The sequence below is a fragment of the Astatotilapia calliptera genome, chromosome 15 (assembly GCF_900246225.1).
Source record: "Astatotilapia calliptera chromosome 15, fAstCal1.2, whole genome shotgun sequence".
In the NCBI taxonomy this organism is placed as follows: Eukaryota; Metazoa; Chordata; class Actinopteri; order Cichliformes; family Cichlidae; genus Astatotilapia; species Astatotilapia calliptera.
This window is the reverse complement of record NC_039316.1, coordinates 37,955,036-37,980,670: the sequence shown is the minus strand read 5'-3', so window position 1 is coordinate 37,980,670 and position 25,635 is coordinate 37,955,036. Positions and strand designations below refer to the sequence as shown.

The 25,635-nt window shown below is 41.4% G+C and overlaps 3 protein-coding genes across 8 annotated transcripts in view; 1 reads left to right on the top strand and 2 right to left on the bottom strand.

Moving 5' to 3' along the window:
* Positions 1-4,894: 4,894 nt before the first annotated feature.
* vtg2 (vitellogenin 2) lies at positions 4,895-13,938 on the bottom strand. The gene is made up of 34 exons (XM_026143573.1): positions 13,877-13,938; positions 13,535-13,555; positions 13,282-13,433; positions 12,933-13,184; positions 12,671-12,832; positions 12,433-12,581; positions 12,195-12,345; positions 11,949-12,106; positions 11,705-11,870; positions 11,499-11,624; positions 11,195-11,413; positions 10,869-11,086; positions 10,677-10,774; positions 10,465-10,589; positions 10,233-10,337; positions 10,003-10,122; positions 9,732-9,915; positions 9,542-9,635; positions 9,263-9,448; positions 9,014-9,164; positions 8,716-8,932; positions 7,838-8,616; positions 7,704-7,748; positions 7,556-7,624; positions 7,258-7,464; positions 7,032-7,174; positions 6,706-6,844; positions 6,473-6,602; positions 6,179-6,362; positions 5,993-6,087; positions 5,805-5,899; positions 5,513-5,678; positions 5,211-5,372; positions 4,895-5,119 (listed from the first exon to the last, which is right to left on the bottom strand). Exons 1-34 carry the CDS (start codon positions 13,914-13,916, stop codon positions 5,010-5,012), a joined length of 5,418 nt encoding a protein of 1,805 aa, XP_025999358.1. The 5' UTR covers positions 13,917-13,938; the 3' UTR covers positions 4,895-5,009.
* A 3,582-nt stretch (positions 13,939-17,520) lies between these two features.
* Positions 17,521-23,035, top strand: ctbs (chitobiase, di-N-acetyl-). 2 transcript variants are annotated; one of them, XM_026142305.1, is made up of 7 exons: positions 17,521-17,728; positions 19,799-19,937; positions 20,766-20,974; positions 21,263-21,434; positions 21,527-21,624; positions 21,883-22,044; positions 22,560-23,035. In XM_026142305.1, the coding sequence occupies exons 1-7, from the start codon at positions 17,615-17,617 to the stop codon at positions 22,746-22,748; spliced, it is 1,083 nt and encodes a 360-aa protein (XP_025998090.1). In that variant the 5' UTR covers positions 17,521-17,614; the 3' UTR covers positions 22,749-23,035. The 2 variants fall into 2 exon arrangements, with proteins under 2 accessions (XP_025998090.1, XP_025998091.1); XM_026142306.1 differs by lacking the exon at positions 17,521-17,728 and adding an exon at positions 17,737-17,859.
* Positions 23,036-23,107: 72 nt separating this feature from the next.
* spata1 (spermatogenesis associated 1) overlaps positions 23,108-25,635 on the bottom strand; it is a 7,047-nt gene continuing 4,519 nt past the window's right edge. For 4 of the 5 annotated variants that reach the window (XM_026142301.1, XM_026142302.1, XM_026142299.1 and 1 more), the window contains exons 7-13: positions 25,265-25,430; positions 25,125-25,185; positions 24,876-24,987; positions 24,679-24,804; positions 24,379-24,554; positions 23,499-23,597; positions 23,108-23,369 (exon numbers count right to left, since the gene is read on the bottom strand). In XM_026142301.1, the coding sequence (XP_025998086.1) occupies positions 23,214-23,369; positions 23,499-23,597; positions 24,379-24,554; positions 24,679-24,804; positions 24,876-24,987; positions 25,125-25,185; positions 25,265-25,430 (896 nt within the window). In that variant the 3' untranslated portion in view covers positions 23,108-23,213. The remainder of the gene's footprint in view (positions 23,370-23,498; positions 23,598-24,378; positions 24,555-24,678; positions 24,805-24,875; positions 24,988-25,124; positions 25,186-25,264; positions 25,431-25,635) is intronic. The other variant, XM_026142304.1, reaches the window with a different exon arrangement.

Here is a 25,635-nt window from a genome sequence, read left to right as displayed (position 1 = left end):
GGAAGTTTTCCATTTAAATAAAGCCTGCAGACGAGCGGTGAGCGGTAGCTAACATTCTTTAATCAAACACACAAAGAACAGACAACCAAGCTTGATGAAGTCCCTGCATGACCGCGGGACAGACGGTCAGCAGAGTCTGAGCCCAGCATGGCTCTCAGTTAAATATCTCCAGGAACAAAAGACAGTACACAGCTGTTTCACACCTTAAGCTTCACACTCCCTTGCTGCCTCCCAGAGTCCTCAAAGAGACAAAAGACTCTTCCTGTGGAGTTGTCTGCTTCCCCCAACTTCCTTACTACACCCCCACCATTTGTCTTACTGTATGAGTGTGAGACATGTTAAAATCCAGTGGCACCAAGGCATCATACAATAAAATAATGTGATTAATACATAAGTAAAAGAAATTCCTATACATGCCCCTTCCTGATTTCTTATGTTTTAACATGTTTGTTACACTTACATGTTTCCAATTTCAAATGTTAACACAGATGTTCAGAGTAAATACAGATTGTAGTTTTTTAAATGATGATTTCATTTAGTTTGGGGAAACAGCTCCAACTTTACCTCATGTAGAAAAAGTCATTTCCTTCTAAACCTAATAAGTGGTTTTGTCATCTAGCAAGAACTGCAATCAAGCATTTGCAATAACTAATAAAAAAGCACTTGTGACAATTGTGTTGGTGACAGCTTTTGTTATAATATCAATAATATTCATATGAATATGGGATACTGTTACATGTTTGCACAGACTTTTGTGGAATATGGAGACACTCCTGGCATTATATGAGCAAAGTGAGACTCATTTTTTAGGGTTGGTGGAGATGAGTGTGAAGATCCAAACAATCCCTGTCAGTGATGGAGAAGCTTTGATGAAAATATTTGGTAAAAAGTTCACCAGCATGAAGGAAATGAAGTTTCAAACTTTCCTTAGGAGGAGCCCAGCACGCCTGCTTAAAGAAAAGTGAGTGTGGCGATGTGGATGCTTGCAGCGACTGCTGTATAGAGGCCATCCTGCTACACATGAAACACATCAGAGTCATAATTGTTATTTTAGTCACGTGTTTGTTTATTATCCTTATTGTTTTATCTGGGACTGTTTGCAGACATCTCAGAGAGAGGAGACACCAGCATCTGAACAGAGACTCAAAGCAGCAACCTGCAGCTCCCTGCTTGGCTGCTCCAGTTTTCTCCTCACTCATGTTGCCCACCAGTGATTTCTAGCTGCCCACCCACACAGCAGGCTAGAATATGCGCTGAGCCTCAGCACCCAATACTTGGACATGTTTTCTTTATTAAATAATGAACCAGACCCCAAAAGTAAACAGCTGTTATTGCTAGGCAACGGGAGCAGCATTTGGCGATGCAGCACCTGACATTCCTGACCATGTGGGCGGAGCATGCATGAAATGGAATGTTTAGTAGAACTGTGCAACACAAGCACTTAGTTCCAGCATGTTTCATTGTATCCAGACACAGCTAGAGACACATCTACAGCAGCATCTCTGTGCAGGACAAACGACAGTTGACGAAGAAACATCGAAAACTTCACTTCACTCCTCTACAAAACGTTGGCTCCTTTGTTTAAAAGGCCAAAATGAATCGAGGGAGAACGAGAAGAGGATCGGCGAGTGCTTCACCTCACAATTCAGTACAGCTGATTAACCTGCAAGAAGAACTTCAAATGATACAGGCTGAAAATGTCAAATTAAAAGAAGAGGCAGAAAAATCAAGAGGAGAAGCTAAAGATTCAAAGTTTGAAACTGATGTAGTATTGCAGGAATTACTGCATGTGGGTCTCAAACTTAAAGGAGAGAAAATGGGAAAACAACAGGCAGAAAAGGAGAATGAAAAGATGAAGAAAGAACTGTTGGAAGCTCAAAAAGCATTGGAGGAAGAGAAAAGCACAGCACAAGAAGCCAAAAATAAATATCAAACTGCAAAGAAGGAGGCAGGAAATGTGATGCAGGAATTACAGGAGGTGCAGGAAGCTTTTGGAGAGGGAAAAAAGAAAATGCAGTTGGCAACACAAGAAGCTGCAAATGTAATGGCTGAAGCTGAAACACTAAGAAAGGAATTACTGCATGTAAAGCAACAACTTGAAGAGGAGAAAAGACGTAAAGATGAGGCAGAAAATGAGATTGAAAATTTGAAGAAAGAATTGTTGGAAGCTCAAAAAGTGTTGGAGGAAGAGAAAATGAAAATACAGGAAGCAAAGAAAGAAATGGAAGATACAAAGAGTCACACTGAAAACATGAAGAAGGAACTGATGAAAGTGCAAGAAGAACTTGCAGAAGAGAAAATTGAGGTGAAGGTATTGAAGAAAGAAATGACGGTGACCAAGAAAGACTGCAAAGACGCACTGAAAGAAATGCGAAAGCACAAAAAGGAAGCTAAAGAGCTCCTCAAACACAAAGGGAAACTGGCCAAACAGCAGCTGAAAGAAAATTTTAAAGATGCCGAGGAGCAGCTCAACAAGACCTTAAACGAACTGAAGGCAAAAGAAAAAGAAAAGCAAGCTGAGGACAGGAGGGGATTCTGGAGCAGACTGCTGAGAAAGAACTGACCCAGCAGCATCAATAGTTTCTTCCCCCTCTCTCCACCTTTCTTTCACCCCATCCTTCTTCTTGGGACGTTTGTTTGTTTTTTAAAAACTGAAATGCACAAATAAAATTGCCATAACTTGACCTCATGTTGCCTGCTTCTTTTCTTGTGTGTCTGTGGATGTAAAACAGTAACACACTTTCTGCTCTGTGTCTTTAATTGTAAATAAATGCAATATGTTTTCATTTTAAAATGCAGTGCAAAAAACTTCTGCTCTGAATCTTTTTTTTAGCAAAAAGCTTTTTTTTGCCTGTTGTGGAAGTTTTCCATTTAAATAAAGCCTGCAGACGAGCGGTGAGCGGTAGCTAACATTCTTTAATCAAACACACAAAGAACAGACAACCAAGCTTGATGAAGTCCCTGCATGACCGCGGGACAGACGGTCAGCAGAGTCTGAGCCCAGCATGGCTCTCAGTTAAATATCTCCAGGAACAAAAGGCAGTACACAGCTGTTTCACACCTTAAGCTTCACACTCCCTTGCTGCCTCCCAGAGTCCTCAAAGAGACAAAAGACTCTTCCTGTGGAGTTGTCTGCTTCCCCCAACTTCCTTACTACACCCCCACCATTTGTCTTACTGTATGAGTGTGAGACATGTTAAAATCCAGTGGCACCAAGGTATCATACAATAAAATAATGTGATTAATACATAAGTAAAAGAAATTCCTATACATGCCCCTTCCTGATTTCTTACACTTACATGTTTCCAATTTCAAATGTTAACACAGATGTTCAGAGTAAATACAGATTGTAGTTTTTTAAATGATGATTTCATTTAGTTTGGGGAAACAGCTCCAACTTTACCTCATGTAGAAAAAGTCATTTCCTTCTAAACCTAATAAGTGGTTTTGTCATTAGAGGACGTAGAGAGCCATAGCCCCGCCCCCAGGGCATGAAGCAGGCATGGAGGAGATCCAGGCCCCAGACATCCAGAGGCCCCAGAGTTTGAGAACCCAAGGAGGACCACCGGAGGGGCATCCGTGCCACCCTCCTGGGAAGAGCTGAGGAGAGCCCCAGGTGAGGGGTCACCCAGTAGCCACGGAGCAGAAGCCAGAGTGAACTGAGCCGCCGGCCCAGAGGCCGGAGGCCCAAAGGGCCCCCTTTGCCCCGGAAGAGGCCTGACCAGGCAACAGGCACCAGGCCCTGCCAAGTAGTCACCGGGAGTGAGCTGGTACATACCTGAGCGCCCAGCCCTGGACACAGGGAAAGGCCGGCACAACGAAATACTTTTCTTTGTTATTCTCATTTTAAATGTCTAATTTTTAATAAATAATTATCTGAATCTTACAACCAAAGTTTTTATCTGATGTAAAACGTATAGAAATCATATATAAATACCAATAAGACTGTACATCACTGTCACAACAGCGTTTGTTTTCATTCAAAGGCCGATTTTTTGTCCCAGTCCAGCCCTGAACGTAGTCAAAAATGGCCAATTATATTTTGGACCCCAGAGGGTTAACCCAACAAATCATAAAAAATTAGGTTTAAATTTTTATTCGTGACAGTGTAAACTTGTGTAAATTTAAGCATGTAACAATCAGATTTTTTCTAACAAAAAACAAGTTAGACTTGAGTTTGTAAACAAACCGCCCCATGTTGTGTTGCTTTCTGCAACTTAACATGCTATACTTATTGGGCAGGTTGTAGACAGGTCCCTGTTTACGGCTACATTATAATGATGTGAATAAGCCAACCTTCCACAAATCAAGGAGTGCACTAAAAGGGTCTCTTTCACTTGTACCATGATAAATGTTCCTAAACTGCTTAGGTTGTATTACAAATGTAATTTTAATGTGAGCTCATGACTACTGTGCTTACAAAGATTTCATGTTACTGCAAAATGTGCAACAAATACATACAAGAAGAGGATGAGCAGATTTCTTTTAGAGTTTCTTTAGTAATCCATTTTTAGCTAGTTTAATCTTACTCTGTAAAATCACTTTGATGTATTTTATTTACATTTTTATTGGGGGTTTTTTGTATTTATTGCATTTCTTTAAGATTTTAATATTTTGAGCTCCTTACTGTATTATATCAAGCTTTTTACATAACATTTTATTGCATTTGATTTTGATTTATTTTATTTATTTTACTTTTCTTTAATTTTTCTATTCAGTTTTGCTTCTTTTGAGTAGACTTGACCTCACTGACATCTGTTTGTCATGTTGCATTTTTTCAAATTTTGGTTTCTGTGACTAACTTTTGGGACAAATTAAGTTGATCTTATTTATGTTTTGTTATAATAAAGAATAAGGAAATAATAATAATAATAATAAAAGATGAGCACAACAGTTTCATGCTTCACATGCTTTTCCAATTTATTTAAGTTTACAAGTTGAGCCAAAGCTAATTAACAACACCTGTCTAAAACAGAAAACAAAATGTCATGTGGCCGAAGGCAATGAGCTCAAGCACACTGAGGAGTGCAGCGACAGGCCAGGTGGGCTTCTGCAGTATCCCTCAGGTCGATGCTCTTCTCGAAGAAGCTGCTCAGACCAGAACGGTTCACAGTTGTTTCTGCAACAGTGAAAAAAGAGAAGTGATTGGAGACTGTACGTGATACTAAAACAGAGATAATGTTTTTCAAAGAAGCTTTCTTGCAACTCACCACTGGGCAGGCAGTGAAAGCCAACGTTGACGGTAGTGGTTCTCACTGGGATACAGCCGGGCAGGCACTGCAGCACAGGCTCAACAGAGTAGCATTTGGACTCCACACCTTCAAAGACCACCTGCTTCTCCAGCTTCACAGATTCCTGCTTGATGGAACACTCTGGAAGAGTGTAGAAGGTGAAGGTAAGTATTGTATGTGTGCATTGTTTGATGCCAAATATTCATTGTTTGTGTTGTGACAGTTTGCATTGCAGGTAATGTTCTCTTAGAGAAAGGTCAAGGAAATATTGCAAGGATTACCGGAGGGATCACGGCAGGTGTTTGAAGACAGAACCCAGGAGTGGGCGTAGCTGATGGCATCCTTGGTCACCTGTTCACTGGGTGTGCGGTACTCATCTCCGACATTTCCGCTTGCCGTTCCACAGGCTCCACAAGTCTTTCCTTTCATCCAGTCTGCAATTTTAACCTGAAATAAAAAAGTTCAGATATTAGTACAATGTAGATTAAAGCAGGTATACAAATAGGAAATTGCCTCAGAAAAGAATAAATATGCATATTAGATATATGTATTATCAGCATTTTTTTGTATTACCCTCATCTCGTTGAAGCCAAGGAAGACCTCCTGAAGACCATGGCTGGGTGCCATGAGAGCAATGCCTTCATTTAACTGTCTGATCTGTATCTTACCTAAAGTAAGTGCAAATATGTATAAGCATGGTTTCAAATGGCACAATCTGGCAGTTCAATATTTTTGTTAAATTAAAAAAACAAAACAAAAACCTGATGGATGCAGGTATGGCAGGTTGCTTTTAGGGATTTCAACTCCGTTAACCATCACCACAATAGCGTTGTTCTTCCGATACATGTCCACATCGCTGTTGAGAAGCAGTTCAAATACATATGATTATTTTTTGGCTCACAGGCTGACCATTATTTCTTTTCCACATAAATCCTGGCTGCTCTTACATGTCTGAAATCTTAACATTGATCTGGTTCTGATCCTGTATTTGGTCTTTCTTCAGCAGAACCATGAATTTGAGTTCTGGTGTGCAATCCTGAGCCAAGACCTGGTAGCACGAGTGTGGCAGCTCATTTCTAGCTTCCTTGTTGTTGAATGTGGTCAGTGTGTTGTTGATGAGGGAGCATTCAACTGAAATGGAACGAAAAGGAAATCACAAGTCAAATCACAGAAATATGAAATCTGTTTTGGGGTTTTTTGTTGTTGTTTTTTGTTAAAAAAAAACATTAAAATATTTTTACCTGCGTTAGCTTTGGTAACTAAATAGGACATCTTGTCAGCCCAGTTGTCCCGGGATGCTTGCAGCTCGGCGGCAGTGTTTCCAATAGGTAAAGCAACAGGTAGACACATCCCACGCTTGTAAAGGATCGCCTGGAATATTAAACAGTCAGAAAGTAGTTAGAAACACTCTGAGTGACAAAGTGCATTGCAAACATTTTCAGTGCATACAGAAGAAGGGGCAACAAAACTGTACCTTTGGTGTGTGCATCACAATATTCATTCTTGTCTCAGTAGCAACAGCTACAGTCATTTTGATCTGATTACGAGGATTCTTGGCCTTTGCGTAGTTTACTCCAAATGCTTGACCAATAGGGATCATGGATTTCCACGCCCTAGACAAGCATAAAGGTTACTGAGTGTTTTATAAAGCTTTTATCAGTTTTCAGTACAAACGACAGGTTCGAGAGGATGTCAGAAGAAAGTAATTGCTATGCACTGCCATCTGCAAAATGTCTGCAAAAGCTTTTTGATAAAAGCACTGATTATATGCATGAATCGAAATAATGTCCACAGCTTTACCTCTTTGCGTAGTGCTTTATGCTTCTTGGCAGTTTGTCCCAGTTCAGCTTCATGCGGGCTGCGGGCTCATGGCCCAAAAGACCAGTTTCAGCTATAATCGTGACGGAGTATTGCTTGCAATCAACACCCCAGGATATCTTGGCCTAAAATAAATTTCAGTGAGTTAAAGCCTAAGCATCATACCTAATTTTAGTTGGTTACTTCCTCATAAGTTCATTATGTTTACCATCAGCTTGTGCGGGCTCAGCTGCACAGCGTCGGCACAGATTTTCCAGTTGTCCTTCTCAGCGACTCTGGCAAAAATCAGCTGCACTCTGTTGGTCTGTTTGTCCAGGTAAGCTGCTAGCTGGTATCCCTGGACCTTGTGGTCGACTCTCACGGCACGGATTGCAATGGACATGGCAGGAGTGAGTGTGTTAGCGAGGTACTTGGCCTAAAAGTGAAAACCAGAGGTTGATATTAATAATTATGTTTATTCCCAGTTTAATGTGTAACACCGTAAATATCTTCATTTGACTGATCACCTTATTGTAGATGGAATCGAAGCTGCGGGCACTGCTGTGACTGCTGCCACGCTGTGTGGAGATGGCGTGCTGCAAACAAGGAAACCACACATTTAGCCTGCTTAAACAGAAGACATGACGGAGCTTTGATGTGATGCCTAATAATTACCCTGTGGACGTGGTTCTTTCTGAACTTCAAGGCCAGCAGTTGTTGCTGTAATAGGAAAAGAATTGTAAAATAAGTGCCCCACATTCCATAAAATTCCACACACGTCTGCATGCTGCGAAGAGAGGATGACTCACCTTGGACTGAGCACTGCGCCGAGAGGACCTAGAGCTTGATGACTTGCTGTTGCTGCTCTTGCTGTTCTTGCTGTTCTTGCTGTTCTTGCTACTCCTGCTGCTGCTGCTGCTGCTGCTGCTACTGCTGCTGCTGCTGCTGCTGCCAGATGTCCTGAGCAAGTATGAAGCACTGGAGCTGTTCACTCTGGTTCTTCTGCTGCTGCTGCTGCTGCTGCCAGATGGCCTGAGCAAGTATGAAGCACTGGAGCTGTTCACTCTGGTGGACGTCGTGATAATAGGAGCAGCAATGTCAGCCATCTTAGGTCTGGAGCGAGAGGAGGACCTAGAAGAAGATCTGGAAGATGATCTGGAAGATGATCTGGAAGATGATCTGGAAGATGATCTGGAAGATGACTTGGAAGAAGATCTGGATGATGAAGAGGAGGAAGAGGAGGAAGAGCTTGAGGGAGAGCGGCTTGACTGAGAGCTGCTAGACTGGGACTTTCTGGAGCGAGACCTATGGGAACGAGAGCTGGATGACTTGGAGCTGCTGGAGCGGGAGCTGGATGAAGAAGACTTGCTGGAGCTAGAGCTGGATGAAGAGGAGCTGGAGGAGCTGGAGGAAGATGATGTGGTGTTCTTGAGACCAGGTGCCAGTATTTTCTTGATTTTCAAGAGGACATTCTTATCCTCAAGAGCTTCCTCCTCTTCGCTCATGTCAATCGCTTTAATCATATTTTCTGCTGCTTTATCTCCGACCTGAATCTCAACTTCAATCTTCTCAATGACTGGTCCAGAAGCTGGAATATAAATTAAAGAATAATAATTAAAAACAAAAACAGGACTTTTCCACAATGTTTTGCAAATTTGTTAGGTTAAAGCTTCAACTTCAAGTTCACCTGGAGCAATCCTAACAGAAGCAGCATGCTTTCCCATCAGAGCGTAGAGAGGGCAGTCTCTGATGTAGGCAGCATTGTGAGATTCAATCTCAGCGTAGGCCTTGAATCCTAGCATTCTGCTTGAAGCACGGACTTTCTTCCTGTAGGTTTTAGGGAATTTCATTTTCCTCCCAATCTTACGTGGCAGGTCAGCAGGAATGATTTCAGATGACGCAGACTGTAAAACCACAGCAGAGATCGCCACGTTTATTTCAAAAAGTTAAATGTTGAAAATAGGAGGCAAGTGAACCAAACTTACCATTCCACCAGTTATAGATGATGCCATTCTGGAGATCTTTGAGTTGAGAGAGGCCTTTGAAAGTTGTGATGCAGCTTCAGATGACATCAGTGGTGTGCTTCTTGCGACTGGGAGGTCTTCCACATTTCTCGCAATGGCAACCGTCTCAGCGCTGTATGAGAGAAAAAACCCCACCCAATAAAAACAGATGCCGAAAAGGACCAAAAATCTTTGAAATGCATGGCAATTAGTGACAAGGATGGAACATACTGTGCAGATGCAATTGTGTTAATGCCCTGGAGAGACAGGAACTCAACCTTGAAGTGGCCCTTAACAATATCAATCCTTGCTTTCATCTGTGCAGGAACAGCTGTGTAAACTTTGGCTTTTGTCATCACTGCAGCCTGGATTAAGGCGGTGTTCACACCCATGACTGCATAGGTCTGTATGGCAACACTGCAAAAAGACAGAAAATATTTATTCATTAAGAGTTATCTCTGAATTCATTCATTAAACTGCGGAAAAGAAGCTTCTCAAGCTGTTGTGTACCTTGGAGCAACTGTAGCCCTCAGTTGAATATCGGACTCCACAAGCTGGGAAACCCGGTAGTTGACAGGCAGAGGTGGTGACACAGTGGCTTGGACTAGCAAAAGAACACAAGAGAACAATATATTTTTCATATCAATATCAATATATTTTTACCTTTTGTAAACTTGTAAACTGTCCAAATGAAACTTACCTTCAATGGATGCAGCAGTCACAGCGGATGTAATGAGGCTGATCTCCATGGGCAACCCAACAGTGGTGGGAAGGATGCGACGGAGCTCACCGAGCAGCATTGGTTTAGCAAAATGTGTTGCGTAACCAGACATCATAGAATTTACAGCATCTCTGAACATGTTTCTCAAAGGTCCACTTGCAAACTGTGAAGGCAACGTTGCTTATTAGTTTCAACTTAACATAATGCATCATTACTAAGAAACCATATGAGGCTGTGGGAGAAACCGTACCTGGATAAGCTGGTCAACCTTGGATTTGTCAATGTTGACAAATGCAATTTCTTGTCCGAAGAACTTCACATACATAGAGGCCAGGGCCTGGCTCGAAGGATTAGCCCTCCACTCATAAAGCTATTGTGGGAATAAATTAGGTTAAAAACAAGTAAAAGAAAAGTCAGCTCTCGTAAAGAAAATGTGCCTCAGAATCCCATTTTCACTCTTGCCACAGTAGTTCAACTTACAGCTCTCATGGCTTGTTTAATCTTGGTGATCCTGTCTGCATTCTCAGAATTTTCATGTCGTCTTTTCAAAAGAGCCTCCTGGATTCCCTCAGTCCTCACTCCAACCTGAAAAGTACGTTATTGAATGCATTCGAGTGCAGATACTGAAAAATGTATGGTTTACATATTGAAGCCATTGAATTGCATTGCCGAGTGTTTTTTTAGTTACTTACTTAACATTTAAACGTCTTACCTCAAAAGCATCAACATAAGCTCCGGCCATGTAAGTACGGGCTTTGGCCATAAACATTCTTGGTAACACGGTTGCAGCGTCATTAATGAAGACGGCGCTGGCGGCAGCACCCATCATCCAGGCATCTGGCAGGCAAATGGATAAACATCATCACACCACATGCACAAATCTAAGGTGTGCAACAGCGGGTTATTTATCTGCTATCGTCTTACTGTTATAGGTATCCACATGGAAGGCTCGGCTGTAGCGGAAGTTCAGTCTGCCTAATTTGGGGTTGAGGAACCTCAAGGCAACAGTACATGCTGCAGCACTTAAAATAGAACAAGGGGATATTTGAGATTCGATAGACTAGCATGCATAGATATAAAGCATCTTAGAAACATGAAAATCATTTAGGTTCTTACACAGAAGCGTGGTCAGGGGATGTGGTCTTGGCCATGGCCTTCATGTAAGAGTAGACAAAGCTAACGACCTGCAGGTTTTTTTCTTTGATCAAGGCTGTGGAAATGCTAGCTGCTAGACCCACGGGGAGCTTAGTCTCAAAGAGCACCATGGCAGCAACCATACGGAGTTCTGCGTGGAGATGCTTTTCCATGAGCAACTGAGCAGCTATTTCCTGGACCTAATGAGAAAGACCGATTACTATAGCCCCAACTGAACACTGCACACAAAATAGGTCTCAAGTATATTTATTGCTATTGATGGTAGGAATCAGAAAATGTAGTCTCACCATCTTGGGTTCCCTCTTTGCAATTCTCCTCAGAGCTAGAACAGCGTCGACCTGAACTTTGGGTGGGACTCGGGCAGCAGCACTGCCAAAGCCAGGCAGGAACTTCATGATTGTCTTAAGGCTAGCAGGATGTCCAGCGTTATCCAGGCATTTGAGAGCGACAGTGAGCTGATCGATGTCACCTGTTTCAACAGCCTCCGCAACTTGTCTATGTACAGGCTGTGCAAGAATGTAAAAAAACATTAAAGCCACTGATGTCTAAATTGAACTTTAGCAGAATAAAACATGTTCAAATAATACATACTGTCACAAGATCAGATGAGCAAGAATGCTGCGCTTTACAGAACCTGGAAATTACAGTGCCCCAGCCCAGCATCACAATCTCGTTGAGCACAGCGTTACGTTTCACTCTGTGGTTCTCAGCCAGGCTCTGAAAAGTGGTGAAGACACAATATAAAACTGATTTCATGTCACTGCAAATATATAGGAAAGCTTAAAAAAAATACTTACTCTGACAAGTTCGATGGTTTTCTGGTCAGGTGTCACAGAGTGCAGACATTCCAAGAGAGCCATAGCAGCTTCAGTCTCACTTAGCTCATTAGCAAGGAGCTTCTCCATGAGGAACTTAAGAGCAGCATGAGTGCGAAGGTGGGGGACAGCATTCAGTAACCAGTACCTGGGAAAGAGGAGTACAATCCCATTATCCGTGTCATGTTAGTTTCTTGGGCCTTTACTGAATCAAAGCTGCACTTACCTGTGATCAGGTCTAGATTTAAACTGAGCCCAGAGGGACTCAATAGTCTCGACTCTGGCCACACGCATCAACTGGATGAGCTCAACAAACTTCAGAGGGGCATCTTCATGGACCTTGGCCACGTTGGAGGCTACCAGGTGGTTCAGAGTGCTGACAATCTGTGAGGAAACAAACAATCCAGATGAAAAGGTTTGTGGATACAGGGTGAATTCAGAAAAGGCTTTTTCCAAGTAAATGCTGCAGTACCTGAGCCTCGGCATGGGTGACCCTCAGAAGATGGATGGGTGTCTGGAGAATCTCGCTGCCGTGCTCGTACTGCAGGGATCCGCGGTGAACATAGGTGTATCTGGCATGATCCACGGGGGTGTTCTCGATATCCAGGAAGGTCAGAATTTGCCTGTGAGGGGAGATAATCATTCAATCAATGTGGCACGATGCTTATAAATCTGTAATGAAGCATAATATTTTAGTTTAAACCACATACTTAGACTCCATCTGAGCAGCGCCATTCAAAATGTTGAAAGGTGAGAACTCGATGACCTCTCTAGCAACAGCCTCCATAATCAGAGAACCACTGGGTGCTGGCTTCATGATGTAGTTATAGGAAGCAGTTCCCTTCAGGCTCTTTCCTCTCTGCAATTATAAAACCAACGCAATCTTCAAACTGCCAGCATGAAGACTTCTAGAAGAGAGATTATGAAACAACTAGAAAATGCCCTTACAGCTTCACAATCATGGCATTTCTCTATGTGTTCCAAGCCGACGTCCTTCATGATTTTCTCCTGGCAGTGGTTCAGGTCCTTGGTCTTGGTCAGATGAATGCGTTCGGCCCTCATGTCCTCCCTGATGACATAGTTGGTCTTGCACACACCGTGAGCACCAGACTAGATCACGAAATACAATCAAAATATAGATTGTTGTTATTTTCCGTCAGTGTTCAAGCATTTTGTATGAAGGACCTGATGAAAGCGAATTTTTTTGTACCTCTTGCATCTCATAGACATTCTGTGTCTTCTTTACATTCAGCTGCAGGAGGTTGATGATTCCCCTGTAGATATTCAGCACTGTTGTGGAGACACCAGCCGGTGCAGACACTCTCCCGACAACGCCATTTGTATACTCAAACTTGATCGGTGTCGAGAGCTGAGTAGCCAGGGCTGTGGTGAGCTTGGTGGCCGGATGGAAAGGATCTTTGGGCCAGATGCCACTGTACTCCAGCAACTGAGGGTCTACAAGCTGCAAAAAAAAAGAGGAGAAAGAGAGAGAAACAAGCTATGTTTCAAGTTGTCTGTTTCAATAATCTTTCATTTTAATTCTGCCTAGTGATCTGTACCTTCAGAATGTAGTCGTTGGCACTTGTTGCACTGATCAAAACTTTGCTCTGGATTTTAACCCCAGCTCGAGCCAGGCCCTCTTCAGGCAAGCCGCCCATAAGAACCGCTTCATATTTGTACATGTAGGTCTTAACAGAAGCGAATCCTGGGGCTGTAAAAACAGAAAAAGAAACAAAGTGCATTTCTAAGATGAGGGAGAAGCTTTCTCTATTAACTGCCTTTTGTGTTTAACATAACAGGACAACAACATACCCAAGTTGGACTGGTCCCCCACTGTAACAGGAGAAGAATAAATGTTAATTTGGTGTCACAAATGACAAGAAATAGGGAAGAGAATTTGTAAAGGGATAATGATACTAATTTATATAAAATTTATGCTATTTTGCCAGAATGTGCTTAACATTTGGCAATTAGCATTGTTATATTCTGGCAGCATTAAACTGCTAGCACTGGCAGTAACAATTCTTCTCAGCTGCAAGTCTATTGAAATTCTTATTCTTAGTTGTTATCTAATTCTTAAAAAAGACTGTTTTTTCAGAAGATGAATTTTTAGTTCAATTTAACAACATTTAGTTGTAAATAATTCCTACTCACCTGCGAGAGCCACAGCAAGAGCTAGTACAAGCACCCTCATGGCTGGTGGATGTGAGGATCTGCAGGCAGAGGCGTCCTTTTTAAGCCGATTTTTTGCTGACGTTGCCCATCAAATGTATCATTAACTAAATGCCGGCTGTCTTTGGTGTTGATGTGACCATGCCCTGATCATACAGATTAGACAAAGTAAATAAACTAATAGGAAACATCACAGATGTGACAAGTTGTATTGACCTGGCTCTTACCTTTCACAAATTTCCAGAGATTTCCCAATGTCGCAATTACAAGAATATGTTTTTCTATAGCACTTCACACATTTTAAACACAATCGGTTTTCTAATCTTAAGCATTTCGCTATTTTCATAGGTATTTTAATTTATGAATGAATAGAAATATTAGCATACCAATATTTCAACATCCTTAGAATTAGCTTTATGTGTCCACTGTTTTCAATAAGCGATTTATCTCAAACCATTGGTTTTTTTGGTGAGATGCTTTAAACAAAGGTGGACAAAGGTTAAATAATTATCTCTCGCAGATATGATTTGTTTCCACTTAGTAATTCAGTGAAATGTCAGTGTGCCCTGGCAGGCGACTTTTTCACAGTCATGTCATCTTGCTCCTGGCCATGACCAAGAGCACCTTTCAAAAGTCAAGCCAACACATGTTGACATAACAACCGCTGTCACGGGTTTTTTTAAGAAAAGAAAATAAATTATCTAATTTAATGAAACTCAAATGAGTAATAAAAAATTTATATTGAAATTGTGAGTTCTGTTTTGTCTTGGGGCGGATTTGGGATGCCAGGAACAGCTTCAACAAGGCATCAACAGATATAAAAGCTCATGCACACATTTTCAGAGGCTATTAATATACTTAAAAAATAAGTGAGAGTCGAGTGACAAATTCAAATGCAGTGTAGTTTAAAAAAAATTCAATACATTAAGGCCATATGTTTTCTCTAAATGTGTTTGATAAATATTAGAACAAGAAACAAAAAGCAATAAAACTCATTAAAAAACCCTAAATTTAAATCTACTAACAGAAAATTCAAAAAGGATTCAGACCACAGACTGGTCAGGACTTATTGAGGCACTACGTATCCACATGTATTGATGGCATTTTGTAACTACTTATTAACTGATCTGTGTTTTCTCATTTAGATGGAAATTGTTTCAGTGAAACACACTCACACTTCATGATTTTGTGAATTGCAAAATTATTTTGCAGATAATACAAAAGAAAGAATATTTCATTCAGATGGGGTTAGCACCACTATGTTTATTTATGGGTGATCGCGGCTCAAAGAGTTGGCTGTTCGTCTTGTAACTGGAAGGTTGCCGGTTCGAGCCCCGGCTCGGACAGTCTCGGTCGTTGTGTCCTTGGGCAAGACGCTTCATCTACCGCCTACTGGTGATGGCCAGAGGGGCCGATGGCGCGATATGGCAGCCTCGCTTCTGTCAGTCTGCCCCAGGGCAGCTGTGGCTACAACTGTAGCTGCCTCCACCAGTGTGTGAATGTGAGAGTGAAAGAATAGTGGAATTGTAAAGCGCTTTGAGGGTCTCGAAAAGCGCTATATAAATGCAATCCATTATTATTAACAAAGGGGAAAAGGAAAAGGTTCATGTCTACAAGCATCAGACACAAAGTGTGACAATGAAATCACCACACCTATTCTTCTGCATCACACTTCTTATCACCCTCAGTGTGAGTCCTGAGGCTGATACCAGCCAGTGTAAACAAGTCCTGGCCTGTTTGTTGGTGCCGCTTTCATTTGTCTCTGTCAGTGAATGAGGACGAGGTCACGTTTCCCAGCCATTATGAGACACAGGCTAATTTCAGGTCTGCCCCCCTCCCCTCCCCTTTTTGACTTGTACACACAATAAATTTATAATATTTTAAATGAAGTTCTACAAGCAATTCACATGTTCCAATAATCTGGTATCCCCCACCCCAACACCTCTGATTGTTTTTAACATAACTTTTGTGTGCGTTTGTGTGAGTAAACTGTGTGCAAAATTATTAATCCAAGTGTTACAGGGTTATTTATACTGTTGAGATGCAATTATTATTCTATATACAATTATAAAGAATAAATGGATAAATAACGATGCCCAGCAATGCTGGATAAAACTGTAAGTAGATTTGAATCTCTGCTAAAGAAAAATTAATTCCAAAATTATTTCACCAGCTCATTTTTATATTTTCAATAATTAAAATCGGGTAGAAAAAAACATCAATTCATCTAAATCTATTTATTTATTTTTGCTTTTTAGAGATATTCAGTGTTTTGCTCATGACCAGCTGTTCTTGAAGCCAAACAAAAGCTGCAAATTTCACGTTTGAACAAACACCACAATTTGTAATGTTCACGTAATGCCACATTATTACACCCCGAGTACAAAACACATCGTTTCATCTGGTGCCCAACATCTTTAGCAGGTTAGCTTTTGCCAAAATGTCAGACAGTTGTACATTCAGATGCACTAAAAACTGGACACAGCGTGCTGATTGCTGGGAACAACATGCAGAGGGTGACACTGGGAGCAAACACCTCCTCCTCACCCTCACGTACACACAGAGGGTTTTCATTGGACTCCTGACATCTGCTGGCTCTCCTGTGATGGCCTGATTGGCAGATGGTGTGCAGGTCATCACATGCTGATATTGCTCCCTTAGCTGCTGGATGTTTACTTTCTTATATCTTTGTTACAGTAAAGGTCTCCTCATTTCGACCAGTTAAATTGCCTTCAAAATCCTTAAATTCTTCTTTTCTGTTGTTCATGAACAGATGATTTTAGTTCACATGTGCTGAGTTTTGTGAAAAGTGAGGGAGTGCTCTTGATGCAGTGCCCTGGATCAACTTTTTAGGGACTTTTAAGGAAACACTGATGATAAGGAGTTACAATATTGCTATTATTTGACAATTCTGCACACATAAATGAAGACAGTCCTAGAAACTTGTTTTACATGCATCTTAGAGAATAAATGTCACTAAAAAATTACTTCAAAGATGTGTCACAATAGCACTGGAGCACAGCTATAGACCAATTACAACAAACCATTCAGACCTTTATGTCTTTAGGACATGTATACTTTTGGTTAAGACACATGGTTGTTGTAATCTGGCTTCACAGATAACTATAACTGGGATCCATCTCAATTGAAGTACTGTATATAGTGTTTTTTTGTTTTGTTTTATTTTTTAAATAAAAGGCCAAAGGAAGCACGACACTCGAAGTACCTGTATTAAGTTCCCTCAAAAGCCTGCAAATAAAAAGAGACGACTCACATTAAATATCAAAGCTTTCAAGAGTTTCTTTGTAAAGTATTTATGTGGTTCTTTATGATGATCCGAACAGAATAACACTTGATGCAGCGACAAAGACACATTGTGTAACCGATCAAAGGAAGAGAGGGTGGTAATGGGTCAGATTGACCCATATCATAATTGGGAAGGTTAGATCAGAGTTCATCATTTGGAGATGTGTTCTGCCCCTGAACTCAAATCTGTCAATATTTGCCTGGTTTACTTTGACCTCTGTTGGCAGCCTGGCCCGCTTTTTCTGTAATATAGAAATATATCTATTTGAAATTTTTCTAGCGACTTGGATTACTTTGTTTTCTGAAGCTGTACAAATAAATGACAGTAGACGTTTGTCCCATCTCGCACGCCGTAGGGCAGCTCACAGTCGCACGGGTTCACTCTGCGCTAAAACTTTCCTCTTTCTGCTAAAAATGTTGAGCTTTCTTGTGATTTTGTGCTCGCTCCTGACCGCCTGTAGGTCCAGCGTGTGTCCGTGTGAGAGACCGGAGCTCTGCCAGCAGATCCGCGAGGAGAAAGACTTCGAGGTAAACTTAGTTGACCAACCTGTTGCTGCTAAAACTTGGCCGAAAAAAACAAAAAACCTTTGAACCCTCCGCTCATCGCTCGCAGCCAGAGACATCTGAGACACTACAAACAGTGTGGTGGCGTAAATCACGTAAGTGTTGGTGCTGCTGATGTAAAAGCTCATCGGAAACAGGTGAAACGTTGCGGGTTTACTCTGATTACAAATGGCAACAACGGCAATGAGCTAAGGCTGCTGCTTGGTGCTGTCGCCACTGTAATAATAAAAGTTGGTCTTGTGATGGAGGTGTGACTCAGTATCCCCATGATAGAACAGAGAAAGCCCGACTCATAGTGGTCAAAACCATTTATAATTCTTTTTATTCAATCATCTTCCGGAAGAGAGAGAGAGAGCCCTGCACAGCCCAAAGCTCTAACATTAGAATTTAAAAACGTCTCACATACAGGTGTTATTTCGGTACTTTACACGTCACACAGTTTCGATACAAACACTCCTTATATGGTACAAGTTCCTCTTTTCTGTCTGGCTTCCTGTATTTATTAATATACTTGTATATTTCTACACTAACGTCCTGTTTTTCAGTCTGGCTGAGCACAGTTTATGAGTCAAAAGTGGCCTTGCTTTACAAACCTTCATTATTAAAGTACATAAAACAATATAATAAAGAAAATAAGCACTAAGGATATATTAATTACATGACACTACCAGTCCTCTTTCGTGTCGCTTACAGGTGTAAAACTATAAGGCTCGTGGCCCAGATTCGTTTGACAGCTGTTTGACTCTCTCTCTCAGAGACCATCCTCAGGTGAAACTAACAGGGCTCCCAGTTAGGCGAGCTCCCAGCTCGTATGTGTGTCCAGGGACCAGCTCAATAGTCCGCACACACACTGAACCTCGTATTGGTTTCCAGATAATCGCAGTCCAGCCCCATATCATCACACACTGTTCTCGTTACGTGCTCTCAGGAGAACACGGTGAATATGTGGCCCTTTAAAGTTTGTGTTTGGTTCATTATTTCTTTGTTGTATATCAGTGAAAAGCATGATTGTTTCCTCGTAAATGGTGAAACATTTGTAAGGGATATTTGTGCATTTGTGGGTTGTGCCCATGAAAAACGAATACCAAACAGCTTATTCTGCTATCGCACAAACACACATTTGCTTACCGTTTGTGCTGAGTTTATATAAATCTGGGTAACATAGTCTGTTCATTTAATTTAATTTAATTTTATGCTTGTGGTTAATGCTGCATCTATTAACCACAGGCCATTAAAAATTAAGAAAACACCCCCAGAATCTTTTTCTACTTAGGAGCTTGAGGAAACGTCAGTATTCCCCAGTAAGGGTAAAAAAACAATCCCACCAACACTTTATTTTGTTGTTGTTGTTGTTGTTTTATGCCATGAAACATATAAATAGAACTTTTTAGCTCTTCTGTTTCTTCCGTGCTGATAAGAATGTGTCCATACCTGCCTGGAGGTCGCCCCTGATGGAACAATACTCTAAACACAGTATTTTCAGTTCCCATTTACAAGGCACATCAAAGCCCTGTTGGAGCACCAGGGGCTTTTCTGTTAAAGCTAAATATATTCAGCTTCATAAAGTTCCACTGTGAAATAGTGAAGTGCTTTCTATAAACATATGTTTGCTCTGCTGAATGCAGGATTTTGTTGACCAAAAATGATTCGGGCAAATAGTTTCAATAACAGTTTATTTGACATCAGTAGTACAGAAGAAGTGCAGAAGAACGAGGTGGTATTTGTCTACATTTACCTATTTAACCAGGAAGTCTCCAGAGGTTAAAATCTGGTTTTCAGGGGATGCTTGACCAACAATGAACACCATCATAAGGTTACAAAATTATACACTCGGCCATATAACTCTCAGATAATCAGTAAATCCTACTTTAATCTTCAGTTTCTGATTTATTTTTTCAGACAGCTGTTCAGTAGGTATACCAGATGTTCCTTTACACATATAGTACTTAACAGTTCTGACCTTTCAGTAAATCCTCATCATTAGCTTTGCTATTATGCCACTGTATGTGTTTTAATTGTGTGCGTCGTTTTCAGGTGTTTATATTTGACGTGGGTGGGAAGACATGGAAATCCTACAACTGGAGCATGGTAACAACAGTGGCAGCGTTTGGAAAATATGATGCTGAGCTCATGTGTTACGCTCACTCCAAAGGCGCACGGGTCGTCCTCAAAGGTAAGATAACTTTCTTTATTGTACTAAGAGCTGACTGGAGTTTACCTACATGTAACTAAATATCTCTCAGTACTTGCACTGATGTTGTGATAATTCCATATTTCATTTTTCCATTTACGTCTATTTACGTCCTGTGACTGTTCAGTTCACAGCAGCACCCCTCACTACTTTTTATTTTAATAGGAAATTTATTGAAACATATGCAAACATACATGGAATCACAATACACAAAGAACAAATAGATTTTTAAAATTCTAACAAGCTTGAAAGTCAATATTCGGTATTACCACCTTTATTTCTCAGCAAAAAAACCTGAACTTTCTTAAACACGATTTCTTTCTGTCAACACTCACTGCTCTACACCTCTCCTGACCTCCTCCTCTACATACTGGTGATGGTTTGAAGCAAAATACAAATTTCAAATTTGGATTCATAGTTGTAGATAAAGAAATTAGAACAATTTATGCGTCTTTGCCACAGATTGGCAACAAAGTGCCTAAAGATAATATTTAAAATGTGTTGTTTTTTTTCTGACAGATTGTTATGTGTAGACACAACCCCGGTTCATCCCTTGAATTAGCTGCATTTTATGCCCGAGTGATTCATAGGTCAGCGTCTGAAAACGATCAGATACAAGGACTGATGAGTGAACAATCGTCCAAATGTCCAAAGAAAGACTGTTGCTCAAGATAACTTAAATGAATTGCAAGAAAGTCTGGATATAAAGAAACCAGGCGTGGCTCAATACTTTTGCACGGTACTGTATGTGGTGCTTCTTCTCATTGAGTTTTTGTACATTTGTCTATCTTTTTGTGTTATTGGGTAAAGGCGACGTCCCCCTCTCCTACATTGTGGACCAGGACAACAGAACTGCGTGGATAACAGACAAGGTCATGTTGGCCAAGAGTCAGTTTATGGACGGGATTAACATAGACATTGAACAAGCTGTGGAAGAGGGCTCACCGGAGTACTATGCCTTAACATCTCTGGTCAAAGAGACCACTGAGATGTTTCACAGGGAGATCCCAGGATCTCAGGTAAAGCGGAATGACTGGGCACTCGGAGACAACGGTCATTTTCCAAGGCCAGTCTCTCAGTTTGAAATCCATACTAAACCCAGCTTCACCAGTCTTCACAGGACGTGCTTATTTTTCTATATCGTTACAAGCACATCATCCACTATAATTATTTTATCTGAGCTGAGCACTAAATCAGATAAAAAGTATTTTGGCAAGACTGGGTAAATGAAAAAAGGCCTATGAGCACTTTCTGAGTGATTTTAAAATCATCATCCCGTTGATGTTTACCTTTTCCTGATTCCTCAGGTCTCATTTGATGTCGCTTGGTCACCAAAATGCATTGATAAGCGCTGCTATGATTACGTAACCATTGCCGAATCCTGCGACTTGCTGTTTGTGATGTCCTACGACGAGCAGAGCCAGATCACCGGCGACTGCATTGCAATGGCAAACGCTCCTCTCCGTCAGACACTCGAAGGTTTGTGGCTTTATAGTAGAACAGGAGAAAGGCATGTTGTTGTAAATCTACTTGAGACAATGACATGAAATACTCGGTGTCGTTCTTTGTAGCTTATGACCAGTATTTGAATCTGAAGATCAGTCCAAAGAAGATAGTGATGGGAGTGCCGTGGTACGGCTATGACTATCCATGCCTCAACTTTTCCCAGGTAAGAGATCGTTCATTAAAAAAATAAAAGTGAGGATTCGTTTGTTGTTGAAGGTTTTTGAAGACCAGTGAAAAGGTGTCTCCTCGAATGGGGACACGAGGTTGTTCATTAGGCTGAACAAAGGCGGGATAATGACATTTTTATAGGTTATTAGCCGATAGCATTACTAACCTTGCCCAGTGTGGGCCATATGTGATATAATACGAGGCCACTCCTGCCTGTTATTATAACACACCGTCATTTCTTTTCTCACACCAGGAGGGCGTGTGCTCTATAGAGAAAGTGCCTTTCCGTGGAGTTCCTTGCAGCGATGCGGCTGGAAAACAAAAACCGTACAAGTGGCTCATGGAGCAGGTCAACAGCTCGATGTCAGGCAGGCTCTGGGACGACGAGCAGCAGGCTCCCTACTTCAATTACAAGGTGCTCAATTTTCTTTCATATTTTAAGGATAAATACTTTTTCTTCTTGAAGTATACAAACGCATGGATAAGGTGTTCAATTAATTATAAAATTAAATGTGCATTTAAATATTTGGGTTTTAGTTCTTTTGCTTCCAGGCGAAATGTTTTAGGTCTCGGACCAAAAAGGCAATATGTGCAAGAAAGGATCTGTGCACTGTTTAGCTCCAGTTAATATTTAAAACAAATATTAATATGCAAACCAAGATTTCGACTGATATGATCATCTCTTCAGGCTTGTGTTCTTTGTTTAAGTTTGACTAGCTTCATGCCTGCGTGGCGCTTGTATTTCAGGGAAGAGCCGTTTATCTGGATGCACTGTTAAAGTACAGCAGTGTCACTTCCCAAACGGAAGGAATTAGCCTTCTGAAACAACTAGAAACATTTCTGCTATTTGCCCTCAGGGTGGATGGACAAATCTTTTCAGACCACAAGATGGCGCTATTATCAAATTTATGTTGTTGCTTCTTTCCTCAGGACCAGGACGGACAGATCCATCAAGTTTGGTACGATGACCCACAGAGTATTTGCCCAAAGGCGGATTCGGTGATGTCTAAGGGCCTGAGGGGTATTGGCATGTGGAACGCCAACATCTTGGACTACAGTGACGATCCGGTCGCCAGGCAACAGACAACAATGATGTGGAACGCTCTTTTAGGATGCTAGCTGTGCATGTGACAAACCATCCCAGAGCCCGCCTCTGTTTGTTGCTAAGTCAACACCTCCCTTTGTAGCAGTAAAGGGGGTATTCGAGGCATACTTGCACTTGAGAGTTAATTGTTTCTTTTATTGCTGCTGCCTTTGACTGGGTTACATTCCTCTTTGCTAAGCGAAATAACTGTGATTCTCTAAAAAGGAAAGCCAGTCTTTAAACGTCCCTACACTGAGCTTACTGAGATTTATGCACTTTTTTAAATAAATAAAACTTGTTTCTAATAAATCTTTGAATGAAATTACAGAGTAAGCAGTGGAATTTTGTTATCTCAGCACATCAGAGTTTACATCATCTGAGAAACCCAAACTTAAATTGACATTATAAAACAATGCAAACTATTTTGGTCCAATCAAATAACATAACTAATTAGAAAGATGCATTCAAGTCCAAAATAATTAAACCAGAAAACGGGTTTTTCACGTGCAGTTTATTCTGAACTGGGCAGCGCTGCTCTGGACTTGTGCTCCGTGCCGTGGAGTATTTCCCATCAGGCCGGGATGAGATGACTGACTCTTCTTCTGAGCCAGCTCAGCCTTCAGGGCTCTGAGCTCAGTGGCCGCCTGTTTTCTCAACTAGAAAAACATTCATAGGAAACACAAGAAAATGAGCTCTGCTGTGCGCCGTGATTAGATGATTTTATTGATGATATGTCTCTTGACCAACCAGCTCAGGTATTTTAACAGTTTTCATACATCACTTACCTTTATCTCCGTCACCAGCTTCATCTTGCCATCTTCTACCTTCCTCTTCAGGTTGTCAATCTCGTGGCTCTCAGTCATGATCTGAATGATGAGCTCATTCTGTAAGGGATAGTCCGTCATTAAGTTTATGGGTGGAAAACTGTTTATGGGTGAGTGGCCATTTGAATTAGATACACCTGTTCAACTACCCGTTAACACAAATATCCAAATCAGCCAATCATATGGCAGAAACGGTGCGTTTAGGCATGTAAGCAAGGTCGAAATGAGCTGCTGAAATTCAAACTGAGCGTCAGAATAGGGAAAAAAGATGATTTATCATTTACTACCTGACTGCTGGTAGAAAGACAACAAATTATTTCAACTATTATATGCTTGGTTGAAGGCTACAGCAGCAAGAACGCCACACTGGCTGCCGCTCCTGAGGGACGCTGAGGCTACACCAAAATGGAACCATTAGACGATTTGAAAAGTTTTGCCTGGTCTGATTCAACTCTATTTCTGCTGCAACGCTCGGATGGTAGGGTCAGAAACTGGCCCCTGTTAGTACCATTTCATCTTTTTTTAAACACCACGGCCTAGCCGAGTGTTGTTTTTGGGATGTGATGGAACAGGAAATTCAAATCCTGGATGTGCAGCCAATAAATCTGCAGAACTGTGAATATGAACCAAAATCTCTGAGGAACGTTTCCTGCATCTCGTTGAATCTGTGCATAAAGAATTAAAGCAGTTCTGAAAGCAAAAGAGGGTCCAGCCCAGAACTAGCAAGGTGTAAGTAACGACTGGTTCATTGTACAGACCTGAAACTGAGCCACTGAGACTTTAATATTAATACTGAAGATGCATTTAAAAAAAAGAAGGGAATCGTGTGGTTAGATTGTACCTTCATGGAGGATCTTCCTTGGTGTCTGGGCTTTGCTCTGTTATCTCGGGCCTGCAGCTGATGCAGGACTTTGTTGTAAAACGTCTCCAGTTCTTGTCTCAAGTTTCTCAAGTTCTCGTCCAATGGCGCTGTGGCCTTCTTGGCTTCAAAATATTTCTTTTTCCAGCTGTCACGTGCTTTATGTTAAAAGGACGGAGACAAATTGGTTAACAACGTCAACAAAAAAAAAGTTTCACTAAATTGTTAGCGCTTTAACTCAGATTGGGGAATAATTAAAAACCTCTGGTGACTGGTGCTGACCTTGGTTCCTGCGGTGTCTGTTCTGGGCTAACAAGTCTTTCCCCTTTCGCAGCAGCTCTTGTCGCCTCCTCTCCAGCTGCTTTCTCTCCTCCCGTACCAGCTGGATTTCACTGATTAGTTCTTCCCCTTTTAAATAAAAAGCCCGTCAGTTGTACTAATAACAATCAGCATAAAGCCTGCAGATACGTCCGGCTTACTGTTTGTGTGAAGGACTGGAGAAGCAGCCGTTTCATGGGTGACTGTGGCCAAGTCTAAACCTGAAGGTGGTGATACGGCAGGCTGAGACAACGGAGCTAGGCTTTCTGACAGCTTCACAGAAAAACAGAAGATTATCCTGCAAAGTGTTTTTCTTTTGTGGATCCATGTTTTACAAAGAGCACTGAAAAGGAGACGATCATGTAACCAAGATATTAAACTTTGTGTTTTTTCTAAATGTCACACGTTACCCTGGCTGTTCGATTGTTTCTGATGGACTTCAGCGCGTGTTCCACTTTTGATTTCCCAACCCTGAAAAACACACACAAGTAGTTTCAGTTGTGTCCATGGAGTAAGAAGTTTTTAGGTCAGTATGCTGGCTGCTCGGTACCCGTCTGTTAGGGAGAAGCCTGAATCTCTGTCCTCCAGGGACTCCGCCACTCCTGAATGTCTGGCTGCTCTGTTTCCTCTTTGGTTATGTTTCTTCTTTCTGCAGGTTTCTTCTTTCTCTGGCAATTCCTTCACCTGAGCTGAATCAGCCACACACTGCTGGAAATCTGTAAGCAGAAAAACCTGCATCTGTCTTTTCTAAGAGTTTCAGCAAATAGACATTTTATTGCATCAAATACAAGACGACGACGACTTCTTTTGGCTGCTCCTTCTAGGTGTCACCACAGCGACTCATATTTCACCCTAGCATCCTCTTCTGTTACACAAACCCTCTGCACGTCCTCCTTCACTACATCCATGAACTTTCTCCGA